Below are 12542 nucleotides of genomic sequence, written 5' to 3'. Positions count from 1 at the left end.
AAAGCGGCCGGGCGCTCTGGCCGGCACAGCACACGGATCTGTCAGCCGCACACCGACGCCTCGTCTGCGTTTCCAGCCTCTTGACATCACCGGCGGAGGCGCGTTCCTGATCTCGTTTTCCGTCAACTCTCGTCTCTCTGTCATTCACCGCAACAGCTGCTGCTCTCGTCGAGTTGGCATCGTGGCCGCGTGCGCTTACATTGATTGCCTTCTCTCTTTGATACGACAATTATAATAATAGCAGCAGCCAATTTATCATCTCGAGAGAGAGAGAGACAGAGAAAGCATCGAGGGGGAGACAGAGAGTAATGGATACCGTCGAGTTGTTATTGGCGCTGTCCACGGCGATGGTGCTGATTGTCTCACTCGTGTCAAACCTCACGGTCCTCTGCTGCTACGGCGCCAGCAGCGAGCTGCGTAAGCGAGCTCCCGGCGTCTTCATCCTCAACCTCACCTGCTCCAACCTGCTGCTCACCCTGCTCAACATGCCCCTCACCCTGGCCGGCGTCGTTCGCTCCGGCCACACCGGGACTCCCACCGCCCCGTTCACGGCGTCCAACTCCAACGACCCGCGCCAGCAGAATCAGCACCAGGTGTTCGCCAAGGACGAGCACGCGTCCTTATCGTCGTCGTCGTCGTCGTCATCTTCCTCCCTGTCGTCATCGTCGTCCTCGTCATCGTCGCGGCCGTGTGGAGAGAGCCTCTGCCAGGCTGCCGCTTTCGCCGAGACCTTCCTCACCACGAACGCCATGCTCAGCGTGGTTGCTCTGGGTCTCGATCGCTGGGTCGCAGTCCTCTTCCCGCTCAGCTACGCCGCCCACATGCGGCGTCGCGACGCAGCGCTGGTCCTCGCCTACGCGTGGCTTCACTCGCTCGCCTTCCCCGCCGCCGCCCTCGCTCACTCGCCCTCGTGGCTGGCCTACGGGCCCTCGTACGCCTCGTGCACCCTGGTGCAGGGCCCTCCGCTGTCGCCACCGCCGCCGCCTCCCCCGCCGCCGTCGGCACCCGGCGGCCCGCTGGGGTCGGCGGGCTCCGCGAGCGCGCACCGCGGGTCCTCGGCGTCGTTCGCCGCCTTTTCGTTCGCCTACCACGCGCTCACCTTCTTCCTGTCGCTGCTCGTGCTGTGCCTCACCTACCTGAAGGTGCTGCGCGTGGCGCGCTCGCACTGCCAGCGCATCGACGTGGTCACCATGCACGCGCTCATCCTGCTGGTGGACATCCACCCCAGGTGGGTTGCGATGCCCCGCGCGCGCGATCACAGCTGCAATCACGCGCGCGCGCGCGTGCGTGCGTGCGTACAAGGACGAACATTCCCCGTGTAGCCTACGGAAGATGTTGGTAACACGTGCGGTTCGTGAGCACTTCTGGAATGCCCGCACGGAGCGCGAGGGGCTGGTGTGATCGGAACCACGCCCGGTTGCATTTGTCTCCCCGAACTACTGACGGTTTGCACATCGCGTTGATACTTCATTGAATGTTGATTCGACCTCGGGAAGCCCCTGGACCGGTTCAGATAATCGCCACTGATGTTAACCGGGGGTCGGGAATCGAACTTAGTTTGCCGGGTTCTTAGTTCGGCAGTGCGTTAACGACAACACCAACGCTCCAGCGCTCTGTCAAGCAAACCCACCGAGTGGCGTGACTATCCAGTGTGCCCGTGTCGTGATTTCCGATGTCCCGTATGCACGCGCGGTTAGCGTGCACGTCGCATGGCACGAGGAATGGACTGGGGGCGCCGTCGCTATGCTCCACTATCCCCGCCACTCTTCATTAGCCTCACGCCTGGCTCACTCCGGCCCGCGGGCCCCGATGCAGTCGCACCACCACGCACACTCGACTGCCACGCCACAGCGTGCGTCCAAGAGTCCGCGCGCGTGCCTGGTGAACCCGTGCCCGCGTGAACCCGTGCCCGCGTGAACCCGTGCCCGCGTGAACCCGTGCCCGCGTGAACCCGTGCCCGCGTGATCCCGTGCCTCGCGTGAACCCGTGCCTCGCGTGAACCCGTGCCCGCAGCGTGCGCGCGCGCTGCCTGGAGGAGCAGAAGGCGCGGAGGACGCGCGCGCCCCGGCGCGTGAGCACCTTCATCGGCACTTTCGTGCTTTGCTTCGCGCCCTACGTCATCACCAGGTGAGAGGCCACGCGGCAGGTTGTCCCCATTACCACCGTACACGATCATCGTAAATACTAATAATGGTAATCATCACAATCATCGCCACCATTATACAAATGACGATCATCAACAATCAGTTGGAATAATCAGTGATGATATTAAGCATTAGTACTGTGACGATCAGCATCGTGATATCATCATAATCATTAAACACCAGTGGCGTTTGATTGTCTGAAACTGTTCTGGTAGCTTCCACTCCCCCACCTCCCACCCACCACTTTTTACCAACCCGCAATGTCCGGCAAGGCGAAGTGTGGTGAAGTGAGGTGAAGTGTGGTGACGTGTGGGGAGTTGTGGTGAAGTGGGCTGAAGCAAGCTTCTTGACTGACATGGCGTGGCGGTTTTCTACATCCAGCAGTGGATTGAACGAGCGCTATAAATTAAGGTTATTGCTTAATAATAATATCGGGGAAGTGCTGCCTACTTGATATGCGGAACACAAAACGCTTGACTTCAATACATCTTTTCATTTGACATGCACGCCGTTAACTTACTGTTGTGTTGGACATTTTAAAACAACAATTACCATAACATTACCCAATTGAGATTATAGATACCGATCATTCCCGACTACAATACTGTGAAATCTTGGCAGGACCCTCTTAAAAAGGAGCCATGAGACTCGGCGAGAATTTCCCAGGGTTAAACAGGCGCAATAACAACAACAAAACTAAATGGATAACAATAATCTGGATATGGATATACACCACATCAACTTAATCTATAAACAGCTGCAAGGTCGCAAAGACAATTATATATTTGTTTACTTAAGAGACCTGGGTAGTGGGTGGGGGAGAGAATGCTAACAAATTGTACACACAGATTGACAGAAGTAACGACATTCAGTACTCTTTGTTTTTTCGGTAAAGTCATAAAAAAATAAAAATAAAAAGCACGACGTTTCGGAGGCAACACAAGTCTCCGTCACCAGGTGGGACCGTCACAGCCAGATTTGCTGTATCAAGTGAGGCAGGGATTCCAAGATGCAAGTTCTTAGCGATGGGTATTACCTTGAAGTAACGACTTCAAAATTCGAGTGGAATGAGCTCCGACACGCTCTTCCTCCCACTGGGTTCAGTGCCAGGAATCTCAAATCAAATCCCCACCCACACCCATAACAAACAGACGACTGACTCTCTGAGCGTTCCGCGTGAGTGAGTCTGCGTGCAAAGTGTGGACCGTGCGTGTGCATTGGGGAAACGGTGGTGCGTCGACAGATCGTTATGCGGTCACGGTCAATGTTGTACGCAACATAGATTGACATTCTACAGGGGCTACTGACAGTCGAAACAAAACAGCGGCAGTCTTATACTGGGCAGTCGCAGTCTGACAGTCTTTATAGTCTACGCAATGCAGTTACAGTCTACACAAGTCTACACAAGGTAGTTGACAGTACATAGAGTACACAATACAAATACAGTACACATTGTTAAGACAGTTATCCACGAGGCAGAGGCAGTATATTCTCGCAGAGGCACTCTAATACATACTCTTAGTCTACTGGACATCTGTGAAAAATAGCTTTATAGCTGATCAGATTCCTGAAGTCGAAACCGTGGAGACGGTCTACACAGGCAACACATAGACTGTCGTGCACACAATACAGTCTATAAACACATTCCTGCAGAGGGAGCTGGTAGGAACGTTGGGTTGCTCGATCAATGGCCAGGGTCAACGGCGGCGTGGTTTATTCCGCAAATATGGCCGACTGTGAGGGCGGGCACAAGCCGGCGTGAGTAGGTTAAACGTTGAGTTTTATAAGGGCACCACGGGGTGACCAGCCCCTACCCACCCACCCAGCCCCACCCTCCCCACCCAGCCCCTCCCCACCCTACCCACCCAGCCCCTCCCCACCCTCCCCTCCCCTCCCCACCCAGCCCCTCCCTTCACGACGGTCGGACGGACACAATAATCCCCTGTGGGCTGGTCTAACCAGGAGGTTCCTACCAGTATGAAAGCGCTAAAGTGAGGATGTGTCTGCGCCCGTACCCCCCATCCGTGCCCCCACCCTTGCACCCCCCTCCCGTCACCCTCCCCCCACCCCGTGCAGGCTGGTGGAGCTGAGCCCCGCCGTGCCGTTCATTGACCGCCGCTGGGGGCTGTTCACGCGCTGCCTCGCCTACAGCAAAGCGGCCCTCGACCCCTTCGTGTACGCGCTGCTGCGCCGCCAGTGCCGCCGCGTCCTTGCCGAGATGTTCCACCTGCGACGCCACCACAGCCACCACCACAACCACCACCACCACCACAGCAGCCACCGCAACCGCCGCCACAGACACCACCGATTCTGCGGCTCGCGCTCCACGGGACCCCGTTCCACGCTCGCCCTCGCCTCTGACGCCAGCGACTCCGTGGTGTTCACGGAGAGGCACAGCCCCGTGGGACGGGAAGATCCCTGTGACATCTCGGGGCCCATGGAGGAGATGGAGTTGGAGGTGGAGGTCTCAGAGGTGATTGCGAGCTCGCGCGTCAGGATCGGAGATGAGAATGATTACGAGGACGACGACGACGATTACGACGGCGGTGGTGGTGGGCAGCAGAAGGAGAAGAAGGAGGTGAGAGGAGAAGCAGAACGCGGGGATGGAGGAGAAGTTGGAGGAGCCGCGTTGGGACCTCATCACGTTGGGGCGTCCCTGAGGGCAACGCACCCGGAACGCGCGTTGGTGGAGGAAGTCGGGCTTTTGAAACCTGCAGACAGGTTCAGCGGTGACTTTTCCTCCTCCTCTTCCTCCTCCTCGTCGTCGCCATCTTCATCGACGTCCTCATCGTCCTCGCCGCCTCAGAGGGCGGACCGCAAGATGCCCGGGCGGCGAGGCGTGAGTCTCCCTCTGAGCACCGTGATGGAGGAATGCCCCGGCTCGTGTCCCGGCTCGTGTCCCGTAGCGCCCTTCTCGACCCTGAACCCGTGCCCCTCGGGGGAGAACGCGACATCGCCTCTCGCGAGGGCGAATCCCTCTCGAACCACGGTGTAAGGGGGATGGACTGCGAAGGATGACGATGAGGAGGATGATGACGATGAGGGTGAGGAGTTCCCGGGTGGAATAATGAGAGACATCGGAAAACCGTTGTCGAAAGAACGAGTCGAGGAACATCGAGGCAAGAGGCGAGAGTTTCGGAGCCGGGGCTGGTGGTGGTGTGGTCGTCCATCACGCGGACAGCTCTTGATTCTGAAAGTTCGACGAGCGATGGAAGGTCTTGCTGCCCGAAACTCCGCGGAACAATCGCCCAGAGGAGGACGCGGAGGCTCGGGGTTTTAATTCACGCGCCCTTGTTGTCTCCTCTACGGGGAGTGGAAGGGGGGGGGAAGTGGGGGGACCAGCGGTAGGCTGCGGCTAAAGTTGGCTTCGCGTTCACGGGTTTCGCTAATAGAATTCCCTTATTTAAACCGAGTGAGAACCCCGCTGAGAGGCGTCTGTTGCGGAAGGCGCCGTGGGTGCGTCGCGGTTGTCCGCGCGCCTTTGTCCTGCCCGGGCGTGTGCCGCTGCACCGCGGAGCAATCGCGTGGCGGCGAGCGCGCTGGTGTCCCGAGTTCCATTTCCGCTCACGGTCAATACGAGTGGCTAACGAATTAACCGAACCGGTCCTGGGCCTCCCCATTTGAGCGACTCGGCGTTAAATGAGTACCCGCTGCGGTGTGTAAACATCAGCTCAGCACTGGGGAGACAATGGTCGTTCGGGCGTCATGTTGGTCAACCACCTCATCGCGTGCCGTGCCGGTCTCTATAGGTGCTCGCTAACAGCACTTGTCCCAACAGCCTGTTCAAGGCTACACGGGGGGGGGGACTGTGTGACCTGGACAAAGTCTCGTCAGCGAGCTCCTCCGGCATGCGAGGCTGCGTTGGGTGGGTTACGTAGCCCGCATGCCCAGCCGCCAAGCAGTTGGTTTGGCCGGATAGAAGTTGGCAAGCGGGCGCGACACGGGCTGGAGAAGAGATGGGCTGGTGTGGTACACGAGGACGTGAAGCTTATTGGACTTGCCGATGACCGGTACCAGCGGTGTCAAGATCGGTCTTTGTGGAGGAGGCTCGTGAAGGACGCTGCTGCTGCTGCTGCTGGGCAGTTGGAGGCGGTCGCCCTCCAACAACAGCGGAGGGCAGAGGAGCGACGCTCACAACAACGAGCGGAGCGCCGGGTGGATTAAACGCAGCAAGTTGGCACAGTAGGGGGTACAGCTGGTGCATCTGCCAGTCATCTCAGTCAGTCAACCCCATTGACACCTGAGTCGGTCCCGTGACCTCCTGCCAACAGCGAGCCTTCGACACTTCACGTGGCCTCAAAGCGCACCTAGCCTGGCACAAAGCGATGCGGCGACGTCAGTGCCACTAATTGGCGAATGGAGGTTGTTGCCGTGCCCGATGTATGCGTGTGTACGCTTGCGGGGGGCGGAGGGGGGGCGATAGAGTCTATGATGACCAGAATGTAAGTGCACGTTCGGGCGGTATCGTTGTCCTGCCGTGGTAATCAAATCTGTAAATTGACGAAACCGGGTGAGTGCGCTGGCCGCCAAATCACACGCAGCGGGGAAAAGTGCAAAGCGCGCAGGCTGCTGCCGCGTGCGTGCTCTGAGCACGTTTTGTGTTCGTTGTTTGAAACTATCGTGGTGTGTATGTGTGTGTACATATATAATGTATACATAGTATTTTGTACGTGTGTGTGCGCGTATATTCAGCGCAGTACGCAACCAAGACATGTGCAGATCTAGCCCATCGCAGATGATCTGTTACTGCGTTATTATAGAGTTGTAATCGTGTGGCGGGCAGATCGTTATCGCCACGCAAAAGAGTTCACCATTGATGCAGATGAACGTGCGGTAGATGTGCCTGGTTTCTGTGTCGAACCGCCAGTACTGGGGGATACACGAATGCGACCGCGCGTGGTGCTCGCTACACCATCATCATCGTTGTGCTCGCTACACCATCATCATCGTTGTGCTCGCTACACCATCATCATCGTTGTGCTCGCTACACCATCATCATCGTTGTGCTCGCTACACCATCATCATCGTTGTGCTCGCTACACCATCATCATCGTTGTGCTCGCTACACCACCACCATCGTTGTGCTCGCTACACCATCATCATCGTTGTGCTCGCTACACCATCATCATCGTTGTGCTCGCTACACCATCATCATCGTTGTGCTCGCTACACCATCATCATCGTTGTGCTCGCTACACCACCACCATCGTTGTGCTCGCTACACCATCACCATCGTTGTGCTCGCTACACCATCATCATCGTTGTGCTCGCTACACCACCACCATCGTTCATCGTTCCGGCCTTCATAGGTGCTCACGAACAACATGTCCCCTGACAGTCGCCGATGACTGCACAAGAGAAAACCAATGCATTGCATTCGGTTGATCACAAAGTGTCCAAAGGCCAGCTATACAATAATAATAATAAAACAAATATTTAAATGACCATGTGATGAATGTTTTTTCTACAGCAGCGCGTGACGGACAGTTCAACGACCCCCCTACTGGATGGATACATGGCCTCTTTACGGTGTATCACATGAGATGTAGTTCTGCGATGTCTCCTTCCACGGGCCGTTAGCTATCCAGCACGTCGCGATGCCCTGCTCGCTGGGATTTTCGAACGGATGTATTCACCGCGTCACGTGACGCTCATTTGGAATAGAATTTCGAAAGACGACCAAATATAATGCGGGCTGGGTGTCTCTGTAGTCGGAGCGATTCACTCAAAATAAGTCCTGAGTTCAATTCCTGGATGGAGTTCGTCCTGAGTCCCCTACCCCCCGGGGTTTTACTCAAACGAATACAGTGGACGTCTCCATATGGATGGATCGGTCTACCGTCATAGGAATGTGGAAACGCCACCACCGGAGACACAGATGGCCGGGCGTGGTGCCGGTCACGCCATCAGCAAGGCATGACGCTGGGACAGCCGTAATAGGTTCTCGCTGACAGCGCTGCCTTCTCCGGTCTATAGAGCTACACGGAGCACGGCTTGTCTCGGTGCATGTTTGCAACAACAACAGCAACACAAATAATCATTTTTAAGATAAATGACGCGAGTATATTTATAAGCGTTTAAATATACCCCCTAGGATTTCAATATATCCCATACTATTTAAATTATACCCCCTGAGTATAAAGCGATGGTGCATGTCTTCGGTACACCTACATCCAGAACGTTGTGATGTGTCTGTGTTTGCACTCCAGTTGTCTTGCGTGAATGTCCCCACGTCTGTTTTTCTTGTCTTTGTGTTTGTCTCTCTCCGTCTGTCTCCTCCCCCCCCCATGTCTATGATTTCCTTACGTATCTCTCCTTGTCTCTGTGTCCGTATTTCGCTGTCTCTCCACGTGTCTCCACTTCTCCGTGTCTGTCTCTCTATCGGTCTGTCTCTCTATCGGTCTGTCTCTTTATCGGTCTGTCTCTCTATCGGTCTGTCTCTCTCGGTCTGTCTCTCTCTCGGTCTGTCTCTCTATGGGTATGTCTCTCTATCGGTCTGTCTCTCTATCGGTCTGTCTCTCTATCGGTCTGTCTCTCTCTCTCGGTCTGTCTCTCTCTCGGTCTGTCTCTCTATGGGTCTGTCTCTCTATCGGTCTGTCTCTCTATCGGTCTATCTCTCTATCGGTCTGTCTTTCTATGGGTCTGTCTCTCTATCGGTCTGTCTCTCTATCGATCTGTCTCTATCGATCTGTCGATCTATCCATCTGTCTCTCTATGGGTCTGTCTCTCTATCGATCTGTCTCTCTATCGGTATGTCTCTCTCTTGGTCTGTCTCTCTATGGGTCTGTCTCTCTATCGGTCTGTCTCTCTATATCGATCTGTCTCTATCGATATGTCTCTCTATCGGTCTGTCTCTCTCTCGGTCTGTCTCTCTATGGGTCTGTTTCTTTATCTGTCTGTCTCTCTCTCGGTCTGTCTCTCTATCGGTCTGTCTCTCTCATTGCCCATGGTGCGGCGAGGATGTCTGAAGACAAGACAAGATCTCGCATCGCCTGTCCGGTTGTGTTTCCTGCTCTGTCTCTGATGTCTGAGTTTCCCTTCGCGTGTCTCGCTCCACGTCGCCGCGGTTGTCCCCGTGCCTGCATTCCTCCTCGTCTCTCACCGCAGTGTGCACGTACGTTGAACTTCTTTCGCACCGCACGTCGCCCACAACGCTCGTGAGAGGTGCGTGTGGGGGGAAGGAAGTGGCTGGAAGGCTGGAATCTTCGTTCCTCTGCGCACCCTCTGCCGTGTCTCGCCGTGATCTTCTCACACCTTCCGACGCCTCCCCCGTCCCACGAGGCGTCCGTCTGGCGTGTTCTCTACCCGTCTGCGTTGAGGAGCTTAAAGGCCAAATACTTTCCCCTGCGTACTTAACCCACACAGCAATAAAACAACAAAGTTATACGACCAATGCCGCCTGCCAGACGGTTACCCCCCGCCTCCCCGCTTTAGCATACTCCCTCCCCCATCTGACAGGGTCGCTCCGTATCGCGGGGGGATGGGGGGCGGGTACCCCCCCGTGGCTTTTCACGACGTCTGCTGCTGGAGGAGGAGGAGACGAGGAGAGATGCGGGCGGCGAGTGTGGTGAGAGGAGCCAAACAGGAGCCGTGATTTGTTGCACGACCAAAGAAAAAAAGCCACCCTGACATGCGGCCGGTCTCGCCGCATCTCAGAAACCAAACGGCGTCCGGGTGTGGTTTTAATATTTGAATGGCAGACTGCCTGGGGAAATGATTACAGATGTTACGTGGCAGGCTTGGGCTGCGAGCTCGTCCAGGAGATCGCGGTGCAGCAATTTATTCTTGAATCTATCTGTGTGGAGCTTTGAGTATTACCCCACGTTGTATGTAGTCTATATTCGGGCTGAACGATTTGGGGAAAATGTCTAATTGCGATTTTTCTGAGATATTGCGATTTGATTTGGGATTAAACTTTTTAAAGTCAAGCTTCAGTTCAATATTCACTGTGTAACAGATTTAAAACGTGTGATTGAGCATTACCACATGATACCATCAACATATGAACTGCTCTATATATTATAATGCAAGGATGAGAACTTAAAAGATGTGAATTGCTTCCCACATGTATTTATTTTAAAAAAGTAATTGAAATAGAACAATAAAACATAAAACTATTGTTAAGTGAAATAAATAAAGTTGTAATAATAATACAAAATAAAACAATTCCAATAAGAAAGTAATAGGGCTTTTCAAATCGCAAAAAATCGCAGCCTTTGCGATTTGCTAATCGCATTGTTTCAAATTGCGATTTCGATTTGAAATCGATTAATCCTTCAGCCCTAGTCCATGTGCATGGCTGGTTTCCTCCACCTACTCTGGTTCCTCTCAACAGCGGGCAGCTGAATTCGGGCTCCTCCGTCCACCCTGCAGTATAAATGTTTGGTGGGCTAAAGTGTGGGCGCTCCCACCTCTGCCAAGACGTCTGGCCATCGCGGAAGAGTAGGCCTAACACCGCACAGAGCTCCTCTAACAGGAGCTCTGTGCAGCCCAGGGAAGTGGTTATCAACATCAACTCGGCAAGGCCGTGTGAAGCGTTCCCGCGACGCTGTTGCAGATGCGATTTTTTGGTTTTCACAAGTCATCACATTTTTTGGTAGTGCCCTTTGCGCAGCTATTTAGATTAGTCAATACAAAAGGAAGCTACTCGTTTTCATGGCTTTTTGGTGTCAAATTATAATAATTATTGTTAATAATTAAAAGCGCGTTTTTCACAGTTTTTAAATCTATGTCATATTTGGTGCAGCGTGGTCGTCCGTGAACATCTCCCGATGCTTGGGAGTGCTCAGTGAGTTGAGAGCCACGATCTCTAGAGGAGGGCCCTGGATGGGAGAGGTCGATGCCCTTCCCGCCAGCAGCAGCGTGAGTAATAACACCCCAGCAGAGCCGTCCATGCATAGGGCACGGCGACTCGGGGCGATCGCCCCGGGCCCCGCGCTTTGGGGGGGGGGGGGGGGGTGGCTGCGTTCGACGTCACGGTGTCAGATGTAATATTTCTGGTTTAGTTGGAAGGCGTCGGGGCAAACAAAGACAAAGATCCCCCGTATAGCCTTGACAGATTGTAGGGGCAAGTGCTGTTAGCGAGCACCTATGAAGTCCGGCACGGCAGACGAGGGGTGGGTGGACAACACCACGCCAGGCCGCCTTCGTCTCCCCAATGGCGATGTTTACACCGCACCAGGTACTTATTTGAGGCTAAGTCGACCTAGGGGAGGCCCAGGACCGGTTCAGATAAACGTCGCCGGTGATGGCCGTGAGCGGGAATCGAACCCGGGTCGCCAGGAGTGGTGGGGTTGGGGGGGGGGCACACACACAGTGGGATTTTCCCCGGGCTCCGCACCCCTCCTCTGGACTCCCCTGCATGCCAGGGCTTTACCTTTAGCGTAGAGACCACAGCGGGCTCGTGGGAGCCGAGCTCCTCGGCTTGTATAATTCGCCGCTCCTCTGTCAGTTGTTTTGGGCATGAGTCCAACCCCTCACAAGATCATATGCAGCGGAGAGAGAGGGATTGAATAGACTTTGCCGATCTGATTATTTTTTTAAATTTACAATGCAACTTAAAGGAATTCCGTTGTCTACATCGCACGAACGCGCTAAGATGCATAATGTATATACAGCCGTACTGTCATTGCTCTTCAACGTTCGCTCTGAACGTCAATCATACACCAGCACCGTGTGTCATTCACATGGCGTGCACCCTACGCGTTTTTTTTGCAGCAGAAACCCCGGCTCCAAATCATTTGTGAAGTGGGATCCAGTCTCTGTTTTCAACTGATGAAGCAGGACCTATCCATAGGGACTTTTATATTTGCCAAGGGAATCGGAGGATATGCTTTTGAGAGACGAGTTATGCGGTGGATCTTTGTCTTTATTTTATATATGTATATACACACAGAAGATCATTACTGAGCAACTGGTGTCAAATGCATTGCTCCAGATTTTTTTCCAGAATGGCTGTTGTACAGCTGGAATTTGGCAACAAAAATATAGCTGAGTCTGCCTAAAACGAGAGAAAAATCCGAATGTTGGCCAGCAAAAACTGAATTCAAAGGCCAAGGTTCTCGAAAAATGCATTAAGTCTCGTTAGGCATATTGTAGACCTATACGATTCACATCGTTAGTTAACCGAGAAATACGCCTCTCATAGGGTGTGATGCTTAACCGGGAGAGAAAAAAATGATAGTCAAAGTCTTCTACCGATAACGAGTCAATAAATACTCCAGGGTTTAATTGTATCCGAATCTGAATGGAGGCCCTGCACACCACATCCAGTATAGTTCGCGGTATGGATGTGGATCATAACGACGGAGCCACCTACCTACATACAACTATTGAGAAAACGAAGACCCATGGCTATCCTGCGCACGTGGAAATGAGTTCGTGTGCCAGAACACGGAT

The 12542-nt window shown here is 54.1% G+C and overlaps 1 protein-coding gene across 1 annotated transcript; it reads left to right on the top strand.

The window, feature by feature from the left end:
• The first annotated feature begins 308 nt into the window (after positions 1-308).
• LOC144717485 (G-protein coupled receptor 26-like) lies at positions 309-5139 on the top strand. Its single transcript, XM_078592855.1, has 6 exons — positions 309-523; positions 686-967; positions 1040-1228; positions 2014-2127; positions 4221-4617; positions 4705-5139. The coding sequence occupies exons 1-6, from the start codon at positions 309-311 to the stop codon at positions 5137-5139; spliced, it is 1632 nt and encodes a 543-aa protein (XP_078448981.1).
• The last annotated feature ends 7403 nt before the right edge of the window (positions 5140-12542 follow it).

The sequence above is a fragment of the Lampetra planeri genome, chromosome 4, assembly GCF_965212315.1.
Source record: "Lampetra planeri chromosome 4, kcLamPlan1.2.h2, whole genome shotgun sequence".
Taxonomy (NCBI): domain Eukaryota; kingdom Metazoa; phylum Chordata; class Hyperoartia; order Petromyzontiformes; family Petromyzontidae; genus Lampetra; species Lampetra planeri.
This window is presented reverse-complemented; position numbering and strand designations above follow the sequence as displayed.

Bases quoted from the DNA above. Each gene is read 5' to 3' on its own strand.
- LOC144717485 (XM_078592855.1), top strand. From the start codon at position 309: ATGGATACCGTCGAGTTGTTATTGGCGCTGTCCACGGCGATGGTGCTG. The intron at 524-685 runs CACCGGGACTCC...GTCATCGTCGCG, and splicing joins GGCGTCGTTCGCTCCGGCCA to GCCGTGTGGAGAGAGCCTCT. The intron at 968-1,039 runs GTCGCCACCGCC...GGGCTCCGCGAG, and splicing joins CTGGTGCAGGGCCCTCCGCT to CGCGCACCGCGGGTCCTCGG.